General features: G+C 40.7%; 1 protein-coding gene across 12 annotated transcripts in view; it reads right to left on the reverse strand.

The window, feature by feature from the left end:
- Positions 1–2,505: 2,505 nt before the first annotated feature.
- The window catches only part of elavl4 (ELAV like neuron-specific RNA binding protein 4), a 78,841-nt gene continuing 65,852 nt past the window's right edge, over positions 2,506–15,494 (reverse strand). For 10 of the 12 annotated variants that reach the window (XM_019351388.2, XM_025902954.1, XM_025902949.1 and 7 more), the window contains 2 exons: positions 9,930–9,968; positions 2,506–7,094 (listed from right to left, as the gene is read on the reverse strand). In XM_019351388.2, the coding sequence (XP_019206933.1) occupies positions 6,767–7,094; positions 9,930–9,968 (367 nt within the window). In that variant the 3' untranslated portion in view covers positions 2,506–6,766. The remainder of the gene's footprint in view (positions 7,095–9,929; positions 9,969–15,494) is intronic. The other 2 variants (XM_025902952.1, XM_025902953.1) reach the window with 1 other exon arrangement.

The following is a 15,494-nucleotide window of genomic DNA, read 5'->3' on the forward strand; positions in this document are numbered from 1 at the left end:
TTGAATTGAATTTAGAATAATCCTTTAATTGTCTCACAAGGGGAAATTTGGTTGTAACAGCAGCCAGAAAGACACATATACAAACAAACAGTACACAGAACAGAAACATACACATTTATAAATAGTACATTTGCACAATAAGTGAAACTAGCACCACTGATGAACAACGGGCTGTGAGATCAGTTTCCTGATCATTAATATGCAAACTGTCAAATCAAAGCCCACTGATCAATGGCCATGAGTACCATTCACAGAATTGGGGAATGGCTGCAATCACAGCATTGTAAGATGGTGACAGATGTACCCTTAGGCCCCCTCCTCGATTCAGAGATGGTCTTTCCCTTTTCACATAAATGGCCTCCTCAACTCTGCGCTCAAACCAGCGTTCTTCCCTGTCCAGGATGTGTACATCCTCATCATTGAAAGAGTGTCCACTGGCCTGTAGGTGTGAATAGACTGCAGAGTCCTGGCCTGACGAGGTTGCTCTTCTGTGTTGTGCCATCCGCTTCGCTAGAGGTTGTTTGGTTTCCCCGATGTATAAATCCTGGCAATCCTCCTGGCACTTAACAGCGTACACTATGTTACTCTGTTTGTGTCGGGGGACCCGATCCTTGGGGTGGACCAATTATTGGCGCAGCATGTTTTGGTTTAAAAGCCACAGAGACGCAGTGTTTAGAAAAAATGTATCACAACTGTTCTGATACTCTTGACACATACGGGATCACTACGCGTTTTCGCTTAGGCAGGGGTTTTCCTTCTCTCCTGGATCGGCTGGAGCTTTCTTTAGGTGCCTTCCCAGCTTTGACAAATGTCCAGCCTGGATAACCACATTTACTCAGGGCCTTCTTGATGTGACGTTCTTCCACTTCCCTGGCCGCTGTGTCTGTGGGGATGGTGTTCGCTCTATGTTATAGAGTCCAGTGGATGATGAGAGTCAAACCTTAAATTCTGATCCGTATGCGTAGGTTTACAGTACACATCAGCTTTTAGATGTCCCCCATTACTGAGGAAATCTCACAGTCTAAGAAGGCTAACCTGCCACTTTTCATATCCTCCCTGGTGAATTTGATGCGTTGGCCCATCGAGTTAATGTGATCAGTGAATTGTGGTACGTCCTGAGATTTGACTTTCACCCAGGTGTCATCTGCAAACCTGAACCAATGACTTAGTGGTGTTCCAGGCTAGGATAGCAAAGACCTCTTTTCCACTTCTTCCATGTACAAGTTGGCCACGATGGGTGAAACTGGGGAACCCATGGCACAGTCATGTTTCTGCTTGTAGTAATGTAGTTCATCTGCCTCCATAATGACATCTCTCACCTTCTCAACAAAATCCAGTGTTCTGGATGTGGTGTTCAGAGCTGCCTACTAATGGGGTTGAGGATTCAAGCCTGAAACTTTCAGATGTTATAGGCAACCGAGTTGAGCATACAGACATTTAGTCTTAAAGGTTCATCGTGTTTATATATCTTTGGTAAATCATATAGACTTGGTGTAGATTCAACTGGGTATATAGCCTGTGGTATGAGGTCTGGTCAGTAACATTGTCCTGTTCTAACTGCTTCAGACAATCTATCACCCTCTTCCTGTTACCACTTCCTTGGTCTTGTTTCAGGGGCTCACAAGTATTGGGTTTGGAATTGCTGTTTCTGTGATCAGTTCCCCTACTAGGATTTGTCTCAGTTGTCACAGATCAGTGGTTGTTTATCAACGATATGACAATTTACATATTAATGATCAAGAAACTGACCTCACAGCCCATTGTTTGCCAGTGGTGCTACTTTCAGTCATTGTGTAAAGGTACTGTTTATAAGGCTGGAGAAATCTGCAGTCAGTAAAGACTGAGTGATGAGACATTTCTCTCACTGAAAATGCTACGTCCACATGGGCAGAAACAATCTTTTAGGGAGTTACTTATTCAGTTAAAGAAAATGCAAATGGCCTCAAGTTTCCCTGAACCCAAGATAAAAATTAGTTTTCAAGGATAAAGAGCTGTTCAAAGCAGGAAATTGGCACATTTAAAAACCTCACTGTCAGGCTAAGCAATGCAAACTAGAATGTGCCAAAAGATCTACATTACACACTAATTTAAATGTTTAATTAAGAACACTGACTATTAAAATGCACAATAAATGTAGCTCTAATCACAAAAAACAAAGGTTGATAAACAGATACAAACAATTGACAATAGTAAATTATTTTTACACTTAAGATGATATAGGATGATGCGCTTTACTCTATACACTGTGACAGATGGAGGAGGCCTAGTAAAAAGAGCAAAAAAGGACTTTCACCCAGAAGACTGGGGTTTGAGTCCTGCATGAAAGCTAGAGTTAATTTGACCTAGCTGACTTATTACTATGAATTTTTAACGATTATTTCTAGTTTTTAGTCACAGATGACACTTGGACATCTCAGCCTCAAGTTAGACCCTTTCACAGTGTCGATCACCAAAAGATTTCCTGCATTGAAGGGATGTGAGCCATGGGAAAAACGAAACATCAGAGCTCTTAACACCTCATTTTATTGTCCCAACATTCAAAAGTACAAATAATTCAAACACAACAGTTTTATGAAAAAGAAAAAACAAACATTTACAGCAAGATTTTTATTTTGTTTCCAGTTTCAGAAATGACCTAAACTAGCAAGGATAACATGAAGTCATTCATCGCAGTAATTGGATTAATAATAAGAATAAGAATACTAAGAATAATAGCAATAATAATCATAATAATCATCATTGATAATTGTTAAGTAATAACATAAGCAGGAGAGAGTAGAGAGAGCCGCGGTCATGGGGCCCTGTGAACATTTTTTCGTCTTTTTTGTCTTTAAAGATTTCATTTATAGATTTTTCAGATAGTAAACAAACACGTCTCAGGAGGAAAATGAAAACTGACAAGAAGAGCCTAGTTCCTCTGTTCACCTTCCCTCCTCCACTACTGGCTGCGTTGTTCCTACTGGCAGGCTGCCACTATAAGGCGCTACAGGGGATGGTGTGAGCCATAGGGGTTGGGCATAGAGCGAGGTGACGCAGCCCCATGTTTCAAACACCCTGACATGCACACACATTCGCACACACATTCTGAGCCGTCTCAGTCACTTGCGCGCGCACGTGCACTCAGGGACACACACATCTGTATATATGTGCCAAGAAATTAATTAAAAAACAAAAAAACAAAGAGGAAAGCACAGACACTGAACAAATGTATATACTGTACATACACACATGGATGTACTCCACGCTAACAAACGCATGTGGACAAACACACAACACGCACACAGTTACTTAAAGGAACATGCATACAAACATGCACAAATGCGCGCGCGCACATACACACACACACGCCCACGTGCACACAGGGTTTAGGCGGAACACAGGCACGCATCGTAAGAGTTCAAAAGTCATACAGTGTAGGAAATAAGTTCACACATCAGAACATTCTACTGGGGTCGTTGCATAATTCAAGCTCCCGACTGCAGCGGGGAGCATGAAGGGGTCTGGTTGGTTGGTTGGTTTGTTGCTGTCATGACATTTTCGAACATTAAGCAACAGGATGGCAAAGATGACGGTTGGATAATGGTAATGATATTAAATGACCCGGCTTGTCAGATGAGTGAGGTGTGAGAGAGGAGGATGTACTATGCGAGCATGCGTCTGAGTGTTTCAAATGCTCTCCGCACACCTCCTTCATGTTTTCAAGTCTTAACAACAAACAAAAAAAATCCAATTTCTTATATTTATACTTCTGGAACCATTCCCCCTACCTTTCACCTTTCAAAATATATAATATATATCATATTAGAGTATATAAAATATAGAATCGGTACAATCCCTTTTTATACCTCCAGAGTACTTCTTATGTATAGCAACAACTGCTGGAAAGAACAGTTGGTGTGCAATGGTAACAATTTCTCAAAGATTTGTTGGTACGTCATTTGAAAACATGATGAACATTCTTAAAAATAAGTTCTGACTCTTTGACCGATTTAGTCCAGTGCAATGAATGACCCTCGAACAACAATTTTTAACGTCTGTCTGCCCGAGCCTCCGAGAGCTGAATGTCATACAAAATGCTAACCGAAACGGAAAACTATGCTTTCAGACCCACATTTTTGCATAAGGTTTCATCACAAAGCGGTAGTAAGTGGAGGGAGGGTGTGGACGGAGTGGCTTATTAGAACTACACAAACTTATCACAGGTTATATTGAACCAGAACGACTGTTTATAACATTCTATTAAGACTAAACTTTATTGAAAAAGATCTAAAGATTTCATTTTAACAAGACAAGAAAAAAGCAATAGCAAATTGAACTATTAACTAGGTTATGCATAGCGAGTAACTGTTTCTAGTAATAAGGGAAGAGCGTCCCCCGACCCTCCAGACATTTTTTTCAGTTTTCTTGACTTTTAGATTTTTTTTATATTGTAATTTTGATATATTGGTACAAAGCACAAACGTACTAAAAGTTCTCTCAGTGCAGTGGACTACTGGAAGAGCCTCTCCACTAGTCGCTTTGTTCCCTTTTGCTCAGAAACGCCCCCCTCCCTGTACCAGAATCACGCAAATACACAGACAATGAAACAAACAAATAAATACATAAATACACAGATAAATTAATGAATCATAAATATAGAATAAATACAAATAAATAGAAAAATAAATAGTTTCAAAAATAGATAAGGAAACAAACCGTTAAACCAACACGTTTATACTCTAAGCTTTTGTTCGGTTTCTTTTGCCGCGGTAGTTAACTAAAAGTTAATCCAATTTTTTTTTCTCCACAAGCAACATGACAACAATTGAACAGTTTCCTCACAAGTTTTTCTAAGTAACTGAACCACCACTTCATAATAAATTGTCATATGAAAAAGACAAGCTCAAACGAACAAAAGAACAGTGACAACTCAGATAGTACAGTAGATATTGTAAAACAAATGTAGACTATATATATATTTATATATATCATCTATTTGTACACAGCAAATAAAGACACAGTTGTCATAGATCCTTTTTAAGGAAACAAATATCTAGACTAACGGAACTAGCTAATCATCATTAAGTTTTGACAAACGTTTCACGCTCAGCAAGTAACCTAAAAGTCAGCAAACCAACAAAAAAAACCCAAAAACAAATAAAAAATTTGTTCAGTGATTCTTACAAGGCCCGGTTTACTCAAATCTGATTATTCAGTAAAGAAATAGTCTCACCAGATTTCTGGGCCAACATTAAACAAATATTAAACAAAGAACAGCAGCTCAATTCAATGCCAACATCAAAGTATTTTTTTTTCTTTAAACAACACATAGAACAACAAACTTGGATATTTAAGATATGTGAATAATGTAGTATAGCACCTACTGTTGATCGCTAAAAGGAAGTTCTTCTCAAATGTAAGAGCGAAGAAAATGATATAGATAATGTATAGTATGCTTCTAAATGGATAGATGTGTATATATCTATTTACTGAGATCCCATATCGACTGATGACAAAAACAGGAAAACGAGTGGACAAAGGGTCTTCTTGCTTTGGGCTCTGGACTGTGAGGATGGTTAGGCCTCGGAAAGACCCCTCTCCCTTCCCTTTTGGGTATCGCTGAATAATTATGCACTAGTACATGTGTGAAAAATTACCAAAATCACCTGCCTCAGATTGCATCCTTTTGTCACAAAACCTTCCATCTACAAAATCGCTACCAACTTGGATTCCCCAAAAAACAACCTCCGATCCTATAAAGTACCACGGCAGAACGACAAGACAAGGTGGTGCCCCCTCCCACCCGCCCCGGCCCCCCCTAGTTAGCCAGTCAAAATATTTTTCTCTTTTTTTCAAATCCAGATTCTTGTAAAAATTCTTCAATAATTATTATTTTAATTATCATTTATAAAAATAGATCTTTCTATTTATTTTTATCTTTTTCTAAACGCGTTTTTTTTTTTTCCAAGCAAAGAGATCTTCTCTTTGGCAACAGTGTTATTTTTTTTTTCTTAAATTACTGAACGTGTCATCAGCAAAGCTAACCCATCCCCTCCCTTGCCCCATCTCCCTGAACCCCAAGTGAGGAAAGACATTATGTTTTGTTTGCGATACAAAACAAAAACAATGTTAGAAATTCATTTTTTTTCTACATCAGAGTTACCGGGATCCCGTGGAATCCCGTTTGTAATCGGTAAGGGGACGCTTTGAAATACACGCTAAAAATGAATGAATGGTTCACCAATTTAAAAAAGAGCCGCCTCCCGTTTACTAGACGGGGAGGTATATAATACTACCGACAGTGGATCCGGATTTACAAAAGAAAAACAAATCCTGAATCAAGACAGAGAAAAGGCTCCAATCGAAAGAGGACGTTCTCTTCTCTGAAATAAGGGGATACAGGGATTTGCTACTGTTTTACACAGAAGAGAAAAAACATTGTAACAACCACAAGAAACGGAAAGAATATACAACAAAGAGAAGCCTGCATTATCGCAGGAGCTTCCAAAAACTCGTGAACGTTTTCATCATTTCATTTTTGTAATACTTAGGCAACGTTGGCTTATAGGTCCAAAGTTATAATATAAGCCATTTCTAGTTCAATTTGCTTGATGGTTTGTTGGTTGCTTTATGTTCCGGTTGGAGTTTGCTGTGTTGGATGGCTGTAGTAGGGTGGTAGTGGTAGTGACTGAAGGGGCTAAGGGATGGGTGGAGGTGGGGGTAGGGGGGTTGGGGGCAATTTTGGAGCAGACAAAGTCGCGGGGCAACTGCTTCTACCTGGTAAAGTTCAGGACTTGTGTGTCTTGTTAGTCTTGAAGGAGACTTGCAAGACACGGTCGCCCAACCTGTAGCCATTGAGACTAGCGATGGCCATCGCCGCCTCGTCGTAATTTGTCATGGTGACGAAGCCGAAGCCTTTGCACTTGTTGGTGTTGAAGTCACGGATCACCTTGACGTTGTTGACTGCGCCGAACGGCCCAAACAGCTGCCAGAGCACGCTTTCGTCTGAATCTGGGGACAGGTTGTACACAAAGATGCACCAACCGGTGCCCGTGTGCCCGGGGATGTTCATGCCAACCAGGCTGGTCATGCTGTCAATAGTGATAGGTGAAAACCTGAGAGGAGAGGCACAGTTGGGAAGAAGAGAAAACAGAGAAAACGGCAAGTGTTAACTGGGCAAGTTGAGGCACACAGAGAAACAGTGTCTGCATCTGCTGTACATGAAATCGCCCTAACCAGTGAAAAACAAAAAGGTCCTGCCAAGATCCTCGCCTGAATCGTATGCTACTCTCTACAGCCAAATATTCTGGTCAAGCCACTGATCTCAAAGCCAAACCACACCATATCAGACAAACATGCAAGTACTCCGTAAGAACGTATGTGCAAATATGTCAGGGCAGTCTGCATTCGTTTGCTAAGCTGCCACTAAATCCTCCAAGAACTCTTTGGCTCTGAAAAGTCTCCTGTCTGGAATGATGACGACGCTGTGTGCGCTACGCTGTATTTCTGCTGAAGGAGATGCAGATGAAGGTTTTCTCTTTGTGCCCCTGAGTGGCTCCTTTAGGTGTTAAATTGCAGGAAGTCGCTGAATTAAACTGTTGCTAGAAATTCATGAAAGATCATGCACCAGCCTGCTAAATCTGTTCTCATTCGCCTCATAATCTTCTCCTTTTTCTTGTGATGCAAGAGATTTGAATCCTCAGTTGACTTCACTTAATTGCCTTTCCGCTCAAAGGAAAGGGAGAGGAGAAAAAAATACCCCCACTTTTAAATAAAAGGTAAATGAGATAAAAAGGTTCATTTCTTATGCCACCTCTCTTCAAGAAACGACTATAGGCATTATTGGGAGTGCTTTAATTGAGATTTCCGCTTTGCTGCAGCTGTCTCAGAGATGGCTGCTTTCTTAAGGAAAAGGAGGGAGGGAAGAGGGAGCAAACTAAATGGAAAATGGAAGCACTTTACAGCCCAGTGGCATTAAGGTACAAAGTGTATTCCTCCCCCTTCTCCCCTCATGCAGAGCGTTCTGATCTGTTCAACTCCAGAGCTCGTGGCACTGATCGATAGCGTTGCTTGCTGCTCGGGCCCCAGAGCCTCCTGTTTCCAGTGACTATATGTGGTCAATCACTACGACCTTCCTGCATGACTTTGGTCATACAGAGTTTGCTTGTGGTTGTTTCGAATGCTAATACTTGCCTCAGGCTAGCAAGATCATCAACTGTAAGGAGCTCTTTGCAGCAATTACACTTTGTGATTTAGATAAAATTAGTGTGTATAATTAAGATGACATGGACTCATAGTTATAAAGCTGCAATATTTTGATTTGAAAAATTACCTACCACCACAGGACTCTTGCAACAAGAAACTAGGTTATAATAGACACCAAATCATGTGGCCTCCCTTTCTTGTTGAGAGGATCCTTTAGGATGAATCTAAAAAGGCCTCATTGTCTGACATGCTCAGGCACACTCAGGCCTCTCTCATGTTTAAAAAAACTTCATGCCAATTGTAAGTTTAAGCTGGACAACGTCAGGTTTGTGGCTAAATGAAGGCTAGCTTACACTGGATTTGTGAAGGTGGAAATGAGTGTGCCTGTATGTATGTGTGCGTATGGGTGTAAGCGTGTATGCAAGCATACCCACCAGAGCGGGACCGAGCACTAACCAATGTTACAGATAAGACCACGGGTTGCATAGCAACTGTGTAGCTGACCAGATATCTATTCTATCCTTTCTAAAGCTAAACCATTTCCAGCTCTTAACGCTTTTCTTCTCTTTCCTTTCAAATAATAGCCCCAGATCGCTGAAAAACACTTGCAACTTGATGACATGCTTTGCAATCAGGACAGCTAAATCAGACACCTATTTTCACCTTTTTTAAAAATTATGTAAAGACACGGATTGAGGGTAAAGTGCTTACTGGAGAGGGTTAAACCTTTGAATGTCATATTGCATCACTATGAGAGTGTTATTCTGCAAAAACATGATCTTGTTTGACAAAATTACAGGTTTTTAGAGGAACTTGCAAAGAGAAAATATCTCTCGAGCTAAACCTTGGGTTCTGTTTGAGTTTCTAAGCTGACTGACTGATGATGCCCCCTGTGCTTGCAACATGCAAGGTGCCACCGTCAGCACATGGAACATCTATCACCACAGTGGCTGCTGCTCTGGGTTATGTAACACCTATGGTGGTGAGAAAGCAAAATGAAACATGGAGGCGAAGGAAAGGAGTTTGAGCAGAGCAGTGCCGAGCAAAGCTGGAACTGTCTGCAGTGAAACAGCATTTCCTGTTTCCAGCAGGGATCCAGGTTCATCTAGCCTTATCAGAAGTCCTAGCTAAACTTTTCTTGAATTCTATTAGCACTACCAAGAATGTATGCAAAATTTTGTAAATCACACAGCGGATTGTATACATAGGTTATAGGTTGTATCTGACACACAAAATGTTTGATTCTAACATACATTCACAGCGACAAATTTAAAATTTGACCCTAAAGAGAGACCAAGCTCTAGATTTGTGGCGACAAGGCAGGAGAACCTGAATCCAGTAGAAAAAAAACCAACACACCTAGAAATGAGAAGTTTTACACCAGAGAACAAAATCTGTTGAAACAACCCAAAACAATCCAAACAACACCAGCACTTTCATAATCAAAACAAAGCAAATTCATCACCACTGAAAACAAGGCTGATTGTTTTTTGTTTTTTTTTTACACTTTGAGTGGTTGGGAAGGTTTTAAAGCCAACTGAAGCTGACGGGGGAAAAAACATACAAACAAATCAAAGAACCAAGGATGCAGTTGACCTTGAACGAATTTGCAAATGCAAAGTGATTGCAAAAATGCAAGGAAAAAAATAATAAAAAATAAATAATAAAAACAAACAGGAAAAAAGGATATTGAAAAATCACTGAGTCAACATGGACATCTGGCATTGGGTGAAGTTTTTAATTACCTCTTTACGCCATAGGCCATATTAAGCAAATTGTCCAGCCTGTAAAGAGAAGGAGGGTTCTGGGGTTAATGGTGGGCAGATGGTCGACTCACTCAATGGAACTAATGTTAAGTCCCTGCAGGAACTGCATGGCCCTCCTCACTCAAGAACAAACAAACCCATCTATAGTTGGTCCATTACACTGAGGAGCCCCACCAGAAAATGCTATCATCAGTTAATCAGTGAATCTACAGTACAATCAGTATGCTCTGCACTCGCTCAGTCGGCCACTGAGCTTCTTCGTAGGCCTCATCGTAGCCCTGCAATCGGGCACGTTAATATTACTGTAGGTGCGACCATTTAATTCTTACACAAGACTATAGCAGTGGACTGGTCACAGTTCAGGATTACAGTTGCACACATAACACTAAGGGCAGGCAGTGTGTTAGCACAGCATTGCTCTAGGCTATACTAGTATGATAGCCTAGCCGCAATGCTACACAATTGCAAATCGTAATCTTGCATGTGGGTATCCGTACAATTTATGACACCACATCGATGGTTTATTACGATGGAGGTAAATGAGAATTTATTTTAAGGTTCTACGCTCCTTAATTTGTGTTAAGTCGATTAAGAGAACACTCGAGATGGCAGGAAATGATCAAGAGTTCTGTCAGTGTAATGGTTTGGCATTTGAACGATGGTGAGCGAGAGAGGTGACGATGATTAGTCGTGTTTCTATGCGATGGGAAAACACAAAAGCACAACTGAATGTTAAACTAGGCGTGAAATTGTGAATGCTGTCTTTGTGGCTGGGGTCAACCTGTTAAGTGCTAACAGGTCGGGTGGAATGGCAGCGTGTTAGTCAGAGGGTGTGCTCTGTCTAAAAGGGTTAGGTTTGGGGAGATGTTCTGCTTTCGTAAGAATTTCAACCTGCGAGCTGCAGCCATTGCAGTCATCTGGGGTAAACTACTATTTGTGTGTTGTTTAAGAACCAAGCAGGCTTTGTGTGAGTCTGTCTGTGAGCTGGGCTTCGGAAACCTGTGGGCTGTATGAAACGTTGGCCCTCTTGGATGGATGCAGCCTGCTTAGTGACTCAGTGACCTTCATTCCTCACTTGGGTCTGGCCTGTCTCATGTCTTATTAACTCCTCTGGCCTAATGGACAGGGGCGACGGCTTATTGAGCAACAGCTGGCCAGCGACGCCTCGTTCCTCTTGAAAACACTACAAACTCTCTGACTTTGACTCGACTGTCAGGGTTGTTTCTCCTTTTCTCTTGCTTCCTTGCAAAAACAGGAACTCACACAGGCACACAATCTTCTATGCAGCGTACATTTTAAAGAACGTTAAATTTCAATAATCTAGATTTCAAGGCAACATTATCACCGCCTTGAAATATAGCCTATATATCACACACACACACACATCCTGATTATTTAAGCAGTTGTGCAGCCTTGTAATAAATATCTTGCATATTAATAATAATAATCACAGTACTATTTGTATTAATCAGGTTAAATGAAATTTACTCTGCCTGTTAGAGATAACAGATTAGTAATCTTCTAATCAGGCACAATTTAACACCAGGATGCCAGGTAATTGTAGCTAATTCTCTTATAAATGAAAAACACGGCAGCATTGTACTAACCTGTGTTCAAAAATATTAATTTCACAAATTAATTTCAAGACATAATCTTCTGAGGGAACTGCTCAATTTTGTAAATAAATTGATAATGTGGTGACCTACATTGAAACCCCTCATTGGAGGTAAATTACATAACCTTTTCACAGTTTACAGAAACCTTCCGGGTAAATGATAGACCTGCTTATTGTTTGGCTTCATGGTGTGTCTGCACCGCAGCACTGTTCTCACTTAAAATTACCAAGCAGTACAAAAGCAGCCCTAAAACAAAGAACAAAAGTGGAGAAAAGGATATACGGAATCATTAAAACAGTAATTAGCTCATTACGTGGGGAGGGAACGAGCAGCCTGCTTTGTGGGTAAATGAGTCAATTGGAGAGGATGCTCAGAGGAGAGGCGCTCCAGGCTCGGGAGCATGAAGACATCTGCTGGCCGATGGGCCGTTGGGCCACAACAAAACAACCTGCTGCTAACACACTCTCTCACTCTCCTTTCTCTCTCAAACATGTACGAATCCACACTGATGCAAGCTCGCCACGCAAACACTCTGCCAGCTTTTCACGCTGCCTCTCCAAGCTGGATGCAAATAATAGGGCTTTTGTGCTGTCTGTCAATGCATGTTAATGGTGGAATGGGCGTTTTTGTCTTTTCCTTTTTGAAACAAAAATCAGTTCAATTAAAATTGGCTCCTGCCCTGGATATAATAAGGCTAATTTGCTAATTAGTACCATTAGTTAACGACAGAGGATCGGAAGCAAGCGGGGATCTAGGGCTTTCGTATTGTGCTTGAGTCGATTATGTTTGCCGTCTTGGAGAGGGACTGTACGAGCACATTATACATTAGCTTGTGTTACGGCAGGCCCACATGATTTACTCACACAGGACAGATGTAATTATAGCTGCAGCAGGATTGTATTGTGCCAAGACGATTTTTAAAAACTTGGGTCTCCTAAACAACATTCTTGCTAGCTAAAACAACTTTAGCATCTATGGTGGATTTTATTTCCAGTGCTCGTTGCTAGGTGTACATAAAATGTGTCTAACTTCAAAAATAGTTAGAAGTAAGCAAAACAAGAGATTGGTTCTGAATAAATGCAGTTTTTATCCCTAGTACTTCTCAAATTTAGGTAAAAAAAATGGAAACCACACATATCAACCCCATTTATAACTTTTAAGTGTTAAGGTTTTTAGCAAAGGGCTCGGGAGCAGAGAGCGGGAACACAGGGACACGGTGAGGAAGTGTCCTGTGGTTGTGAGTTGTGATGAGAAGCGACAGCTCTCCTGCAGAGCCTGTAAATTGGCTTGGCGTATCACAGACACACAGCCACGCTACATCGCTCAGGTGTCACACCAGGGAAGCCGCTCCAGAAGAAAAATACCTTCCAAGCTCTGACTTTGATGGAGAGTAAACAGCACGACCGGCTTAGTGTTATTGAAAGAGAGGAAATTGTGTAAGCACATATTCTGTCTTCAGTTCTGAAACATTCTTGTTGGATCATATGATAGTGTGCTGTTTCTGTCTTCTTATTGGTTACTCAGGTGAAAGGTAACTTGAGCTTAAGGAGTATGCTCAAACTACCTCTAGGTGCCATAATATGATGATGTTTGGGTCTTTAATGACAGCATATGACTGGGTAGGATGCCGCACAGGGTACGAACTACTGTATATTAACTTGGTGTTAAGATTACTGACCTGGGCAAAAACTTTTTTTAAAGACATGACGATAACATTAATTTTGGGAAGCTGAAATGGGGTTAAAATTTAAATCCTGATATTCATTTTGTAATGATTTGTTTTAACTGGCCCCCTGCTGACTGGATTTAAGGCCTCAGTCTCTTGAATAATGTCAGCTTGTAATGCAGTCAGAGACTCATGCAGTATTTATAGTATTTCATGTCTGGCTAATGTATAGGGGTGACAGCTTTCGGTCCAAAACAGTGGACAACATCGTGCAGAATGAGTGTAAAATTAAAGGACAATACCTAACAGTAAAAATGCATCTTTTTGTTTTACAAAAATTACAAAAAAAAAAAGATATTCCTAATATGTGTTTTTGCCCAGGCCTGAATATGCTGGGAAGCATCGACACGATGGCAGCATGATGAAATGAGGGGAAACATGTAGTTGTGAATGACAGAACCCCACAGTCTCTTATGAACAGTTCCTCTCTGATCTGGGTGGACCCACGCAGAGCTCTCACTGACTTACAGACACCTGCACCAGGTGCAAGGCTCACACCTGTTGTTCAGAGGATGCTTTTGCCAAATGACTGTTCACAGGAGAGAAAGTGCAGCATTGTTGTAACACAGACACTGGGATGACTCATGCTCTCTGAATATAAGTGTTACCATAGATATAGAAACACGGACATTGTGTTTGTGATTTGATGTGTGTCTGGGTAGTTCTCATGCTGGACCAGTCAGGATCTGCTAGTAAACACACTATAGAAATGACTTAATTCTGAACCCATTTTCATAAAATCTGCTTCGTTAAAGATGTGAGAAATGAAACATGATACTCGATATTGAATCGCGTTCAACATGTCCACATATTACTCAAGCGTGTGTAAAGCTGAAAAGAATGAAGCTTATCAAAGACAGGAAACCTCTGACTCTTTCTCATCTTCTTCCACTTATTCAACTCAGGGTCGCAGGGAGCTAGAGCCAGTCCATCAGCTCAGTTCAGTTTTATTTATACAGTGAGAAATTCACAACAACAGTTGCCTCAAAGTCCTTTACATGGTAAAAACCCAGCAATATTCGAAAGGATTAACATTGAGAAACAGGTAACATTCATGTTCACATTAACACCTTGTCTAACCCATGCATGTCTTTGGAATGTGGGAGGAAGCTAAAGGACCTGGAGACAGCATTCAGCACCCATCACACCCAACCGGTCATGGAAGATGACCGGCCCTCCCTGAGCCTGGTTGTGTCGGAGGTTACGTCCTGTTAAAAGGGAGTTTTTCATTCCCACTGTTGCCAGGTGCTTGCTCAAAGGGGGTTGACTGATTTTTGGTGCATCCCCAGTGGGGATTTGAACCTAAGACCCTCTTGCTGTGAGGCAACAGTGCTACCCACGGCATCACAATGCTATAGAGCACAAGTGTTCACAATTCTTTAGCATATATGTTACTACAGTAACATACTCATATTGTATTCTAATTTAAGATTAACAATATTTGCAGTATGGTTTGTTTAATGGTAACTGTCCAGCCTGTGGACATGGAGGAAGTGACTTGATGTACTTATCATGACTTGAGTGTGTAGAACAAAAAAATACCTTCCTACTTCATTAATAAAACACTTAAAGAAATAACATTTTAAACACAGAGCAGAGCAGTTGGCTTTATAGCACTCGCAAAAGCTGAGCAGACTGATATGAATAAGAGCATCTGGAAAGTTAATTTTTACTCGCTGCATAGCAAACTGAATTTCATGAAATGTATGCTCTTTCAGACATGTCAAACCACAAATATGACACCTAAATTTCTAAATGTAGGGTAACACCTGATCCAGAGAGCATGAATAATTACAACATCTGATAAAACACATTGCAAACGATCATTTTGGCAAAAGGCTGCAGTCCTCGAACACACGGACATATAATGGCTACATACAGCAATGGCCAATGAGGTATCTAACTTTGTATAATGATGGACACTTGGTGCGTGTTTTCCAAATCAGGCCTGTTGTTTGGAGTAGACATGTTTCCTACATTGAATGCACTGATTTTCACGTTGACCAAGAAAAATCTGTATGAAGTTTAAGACTGATAGCTGATCAGTAAACATTAAATCAAATATATTTCAGTTTCAGATTATGCGATACACAAAGCACGGCTGTTTGTGAAGCTTTCTAGTAAATACTTTACTTGTTTTCCTTAATTTCTACATAAGCAGATGACATTCAACTTGAGATTCCCAACCTTGTGAGCAGATGG

The sequence above is a fragment of the Oreochromis niloticus genome, linkage group LG23 (assembly GCF_001858045.2).
Source record: "Oreochromis niloticus isolate F11D_XX linkage group LG23, O_niloticus_UMD_NMBU, whole genome shotgun sequence".
NCBI lineage: Eukaryota > Metazoa > Chordata > Actinopteri > Cichliformes > Cichlidae > Oreochromis > Oreochromis niloticus.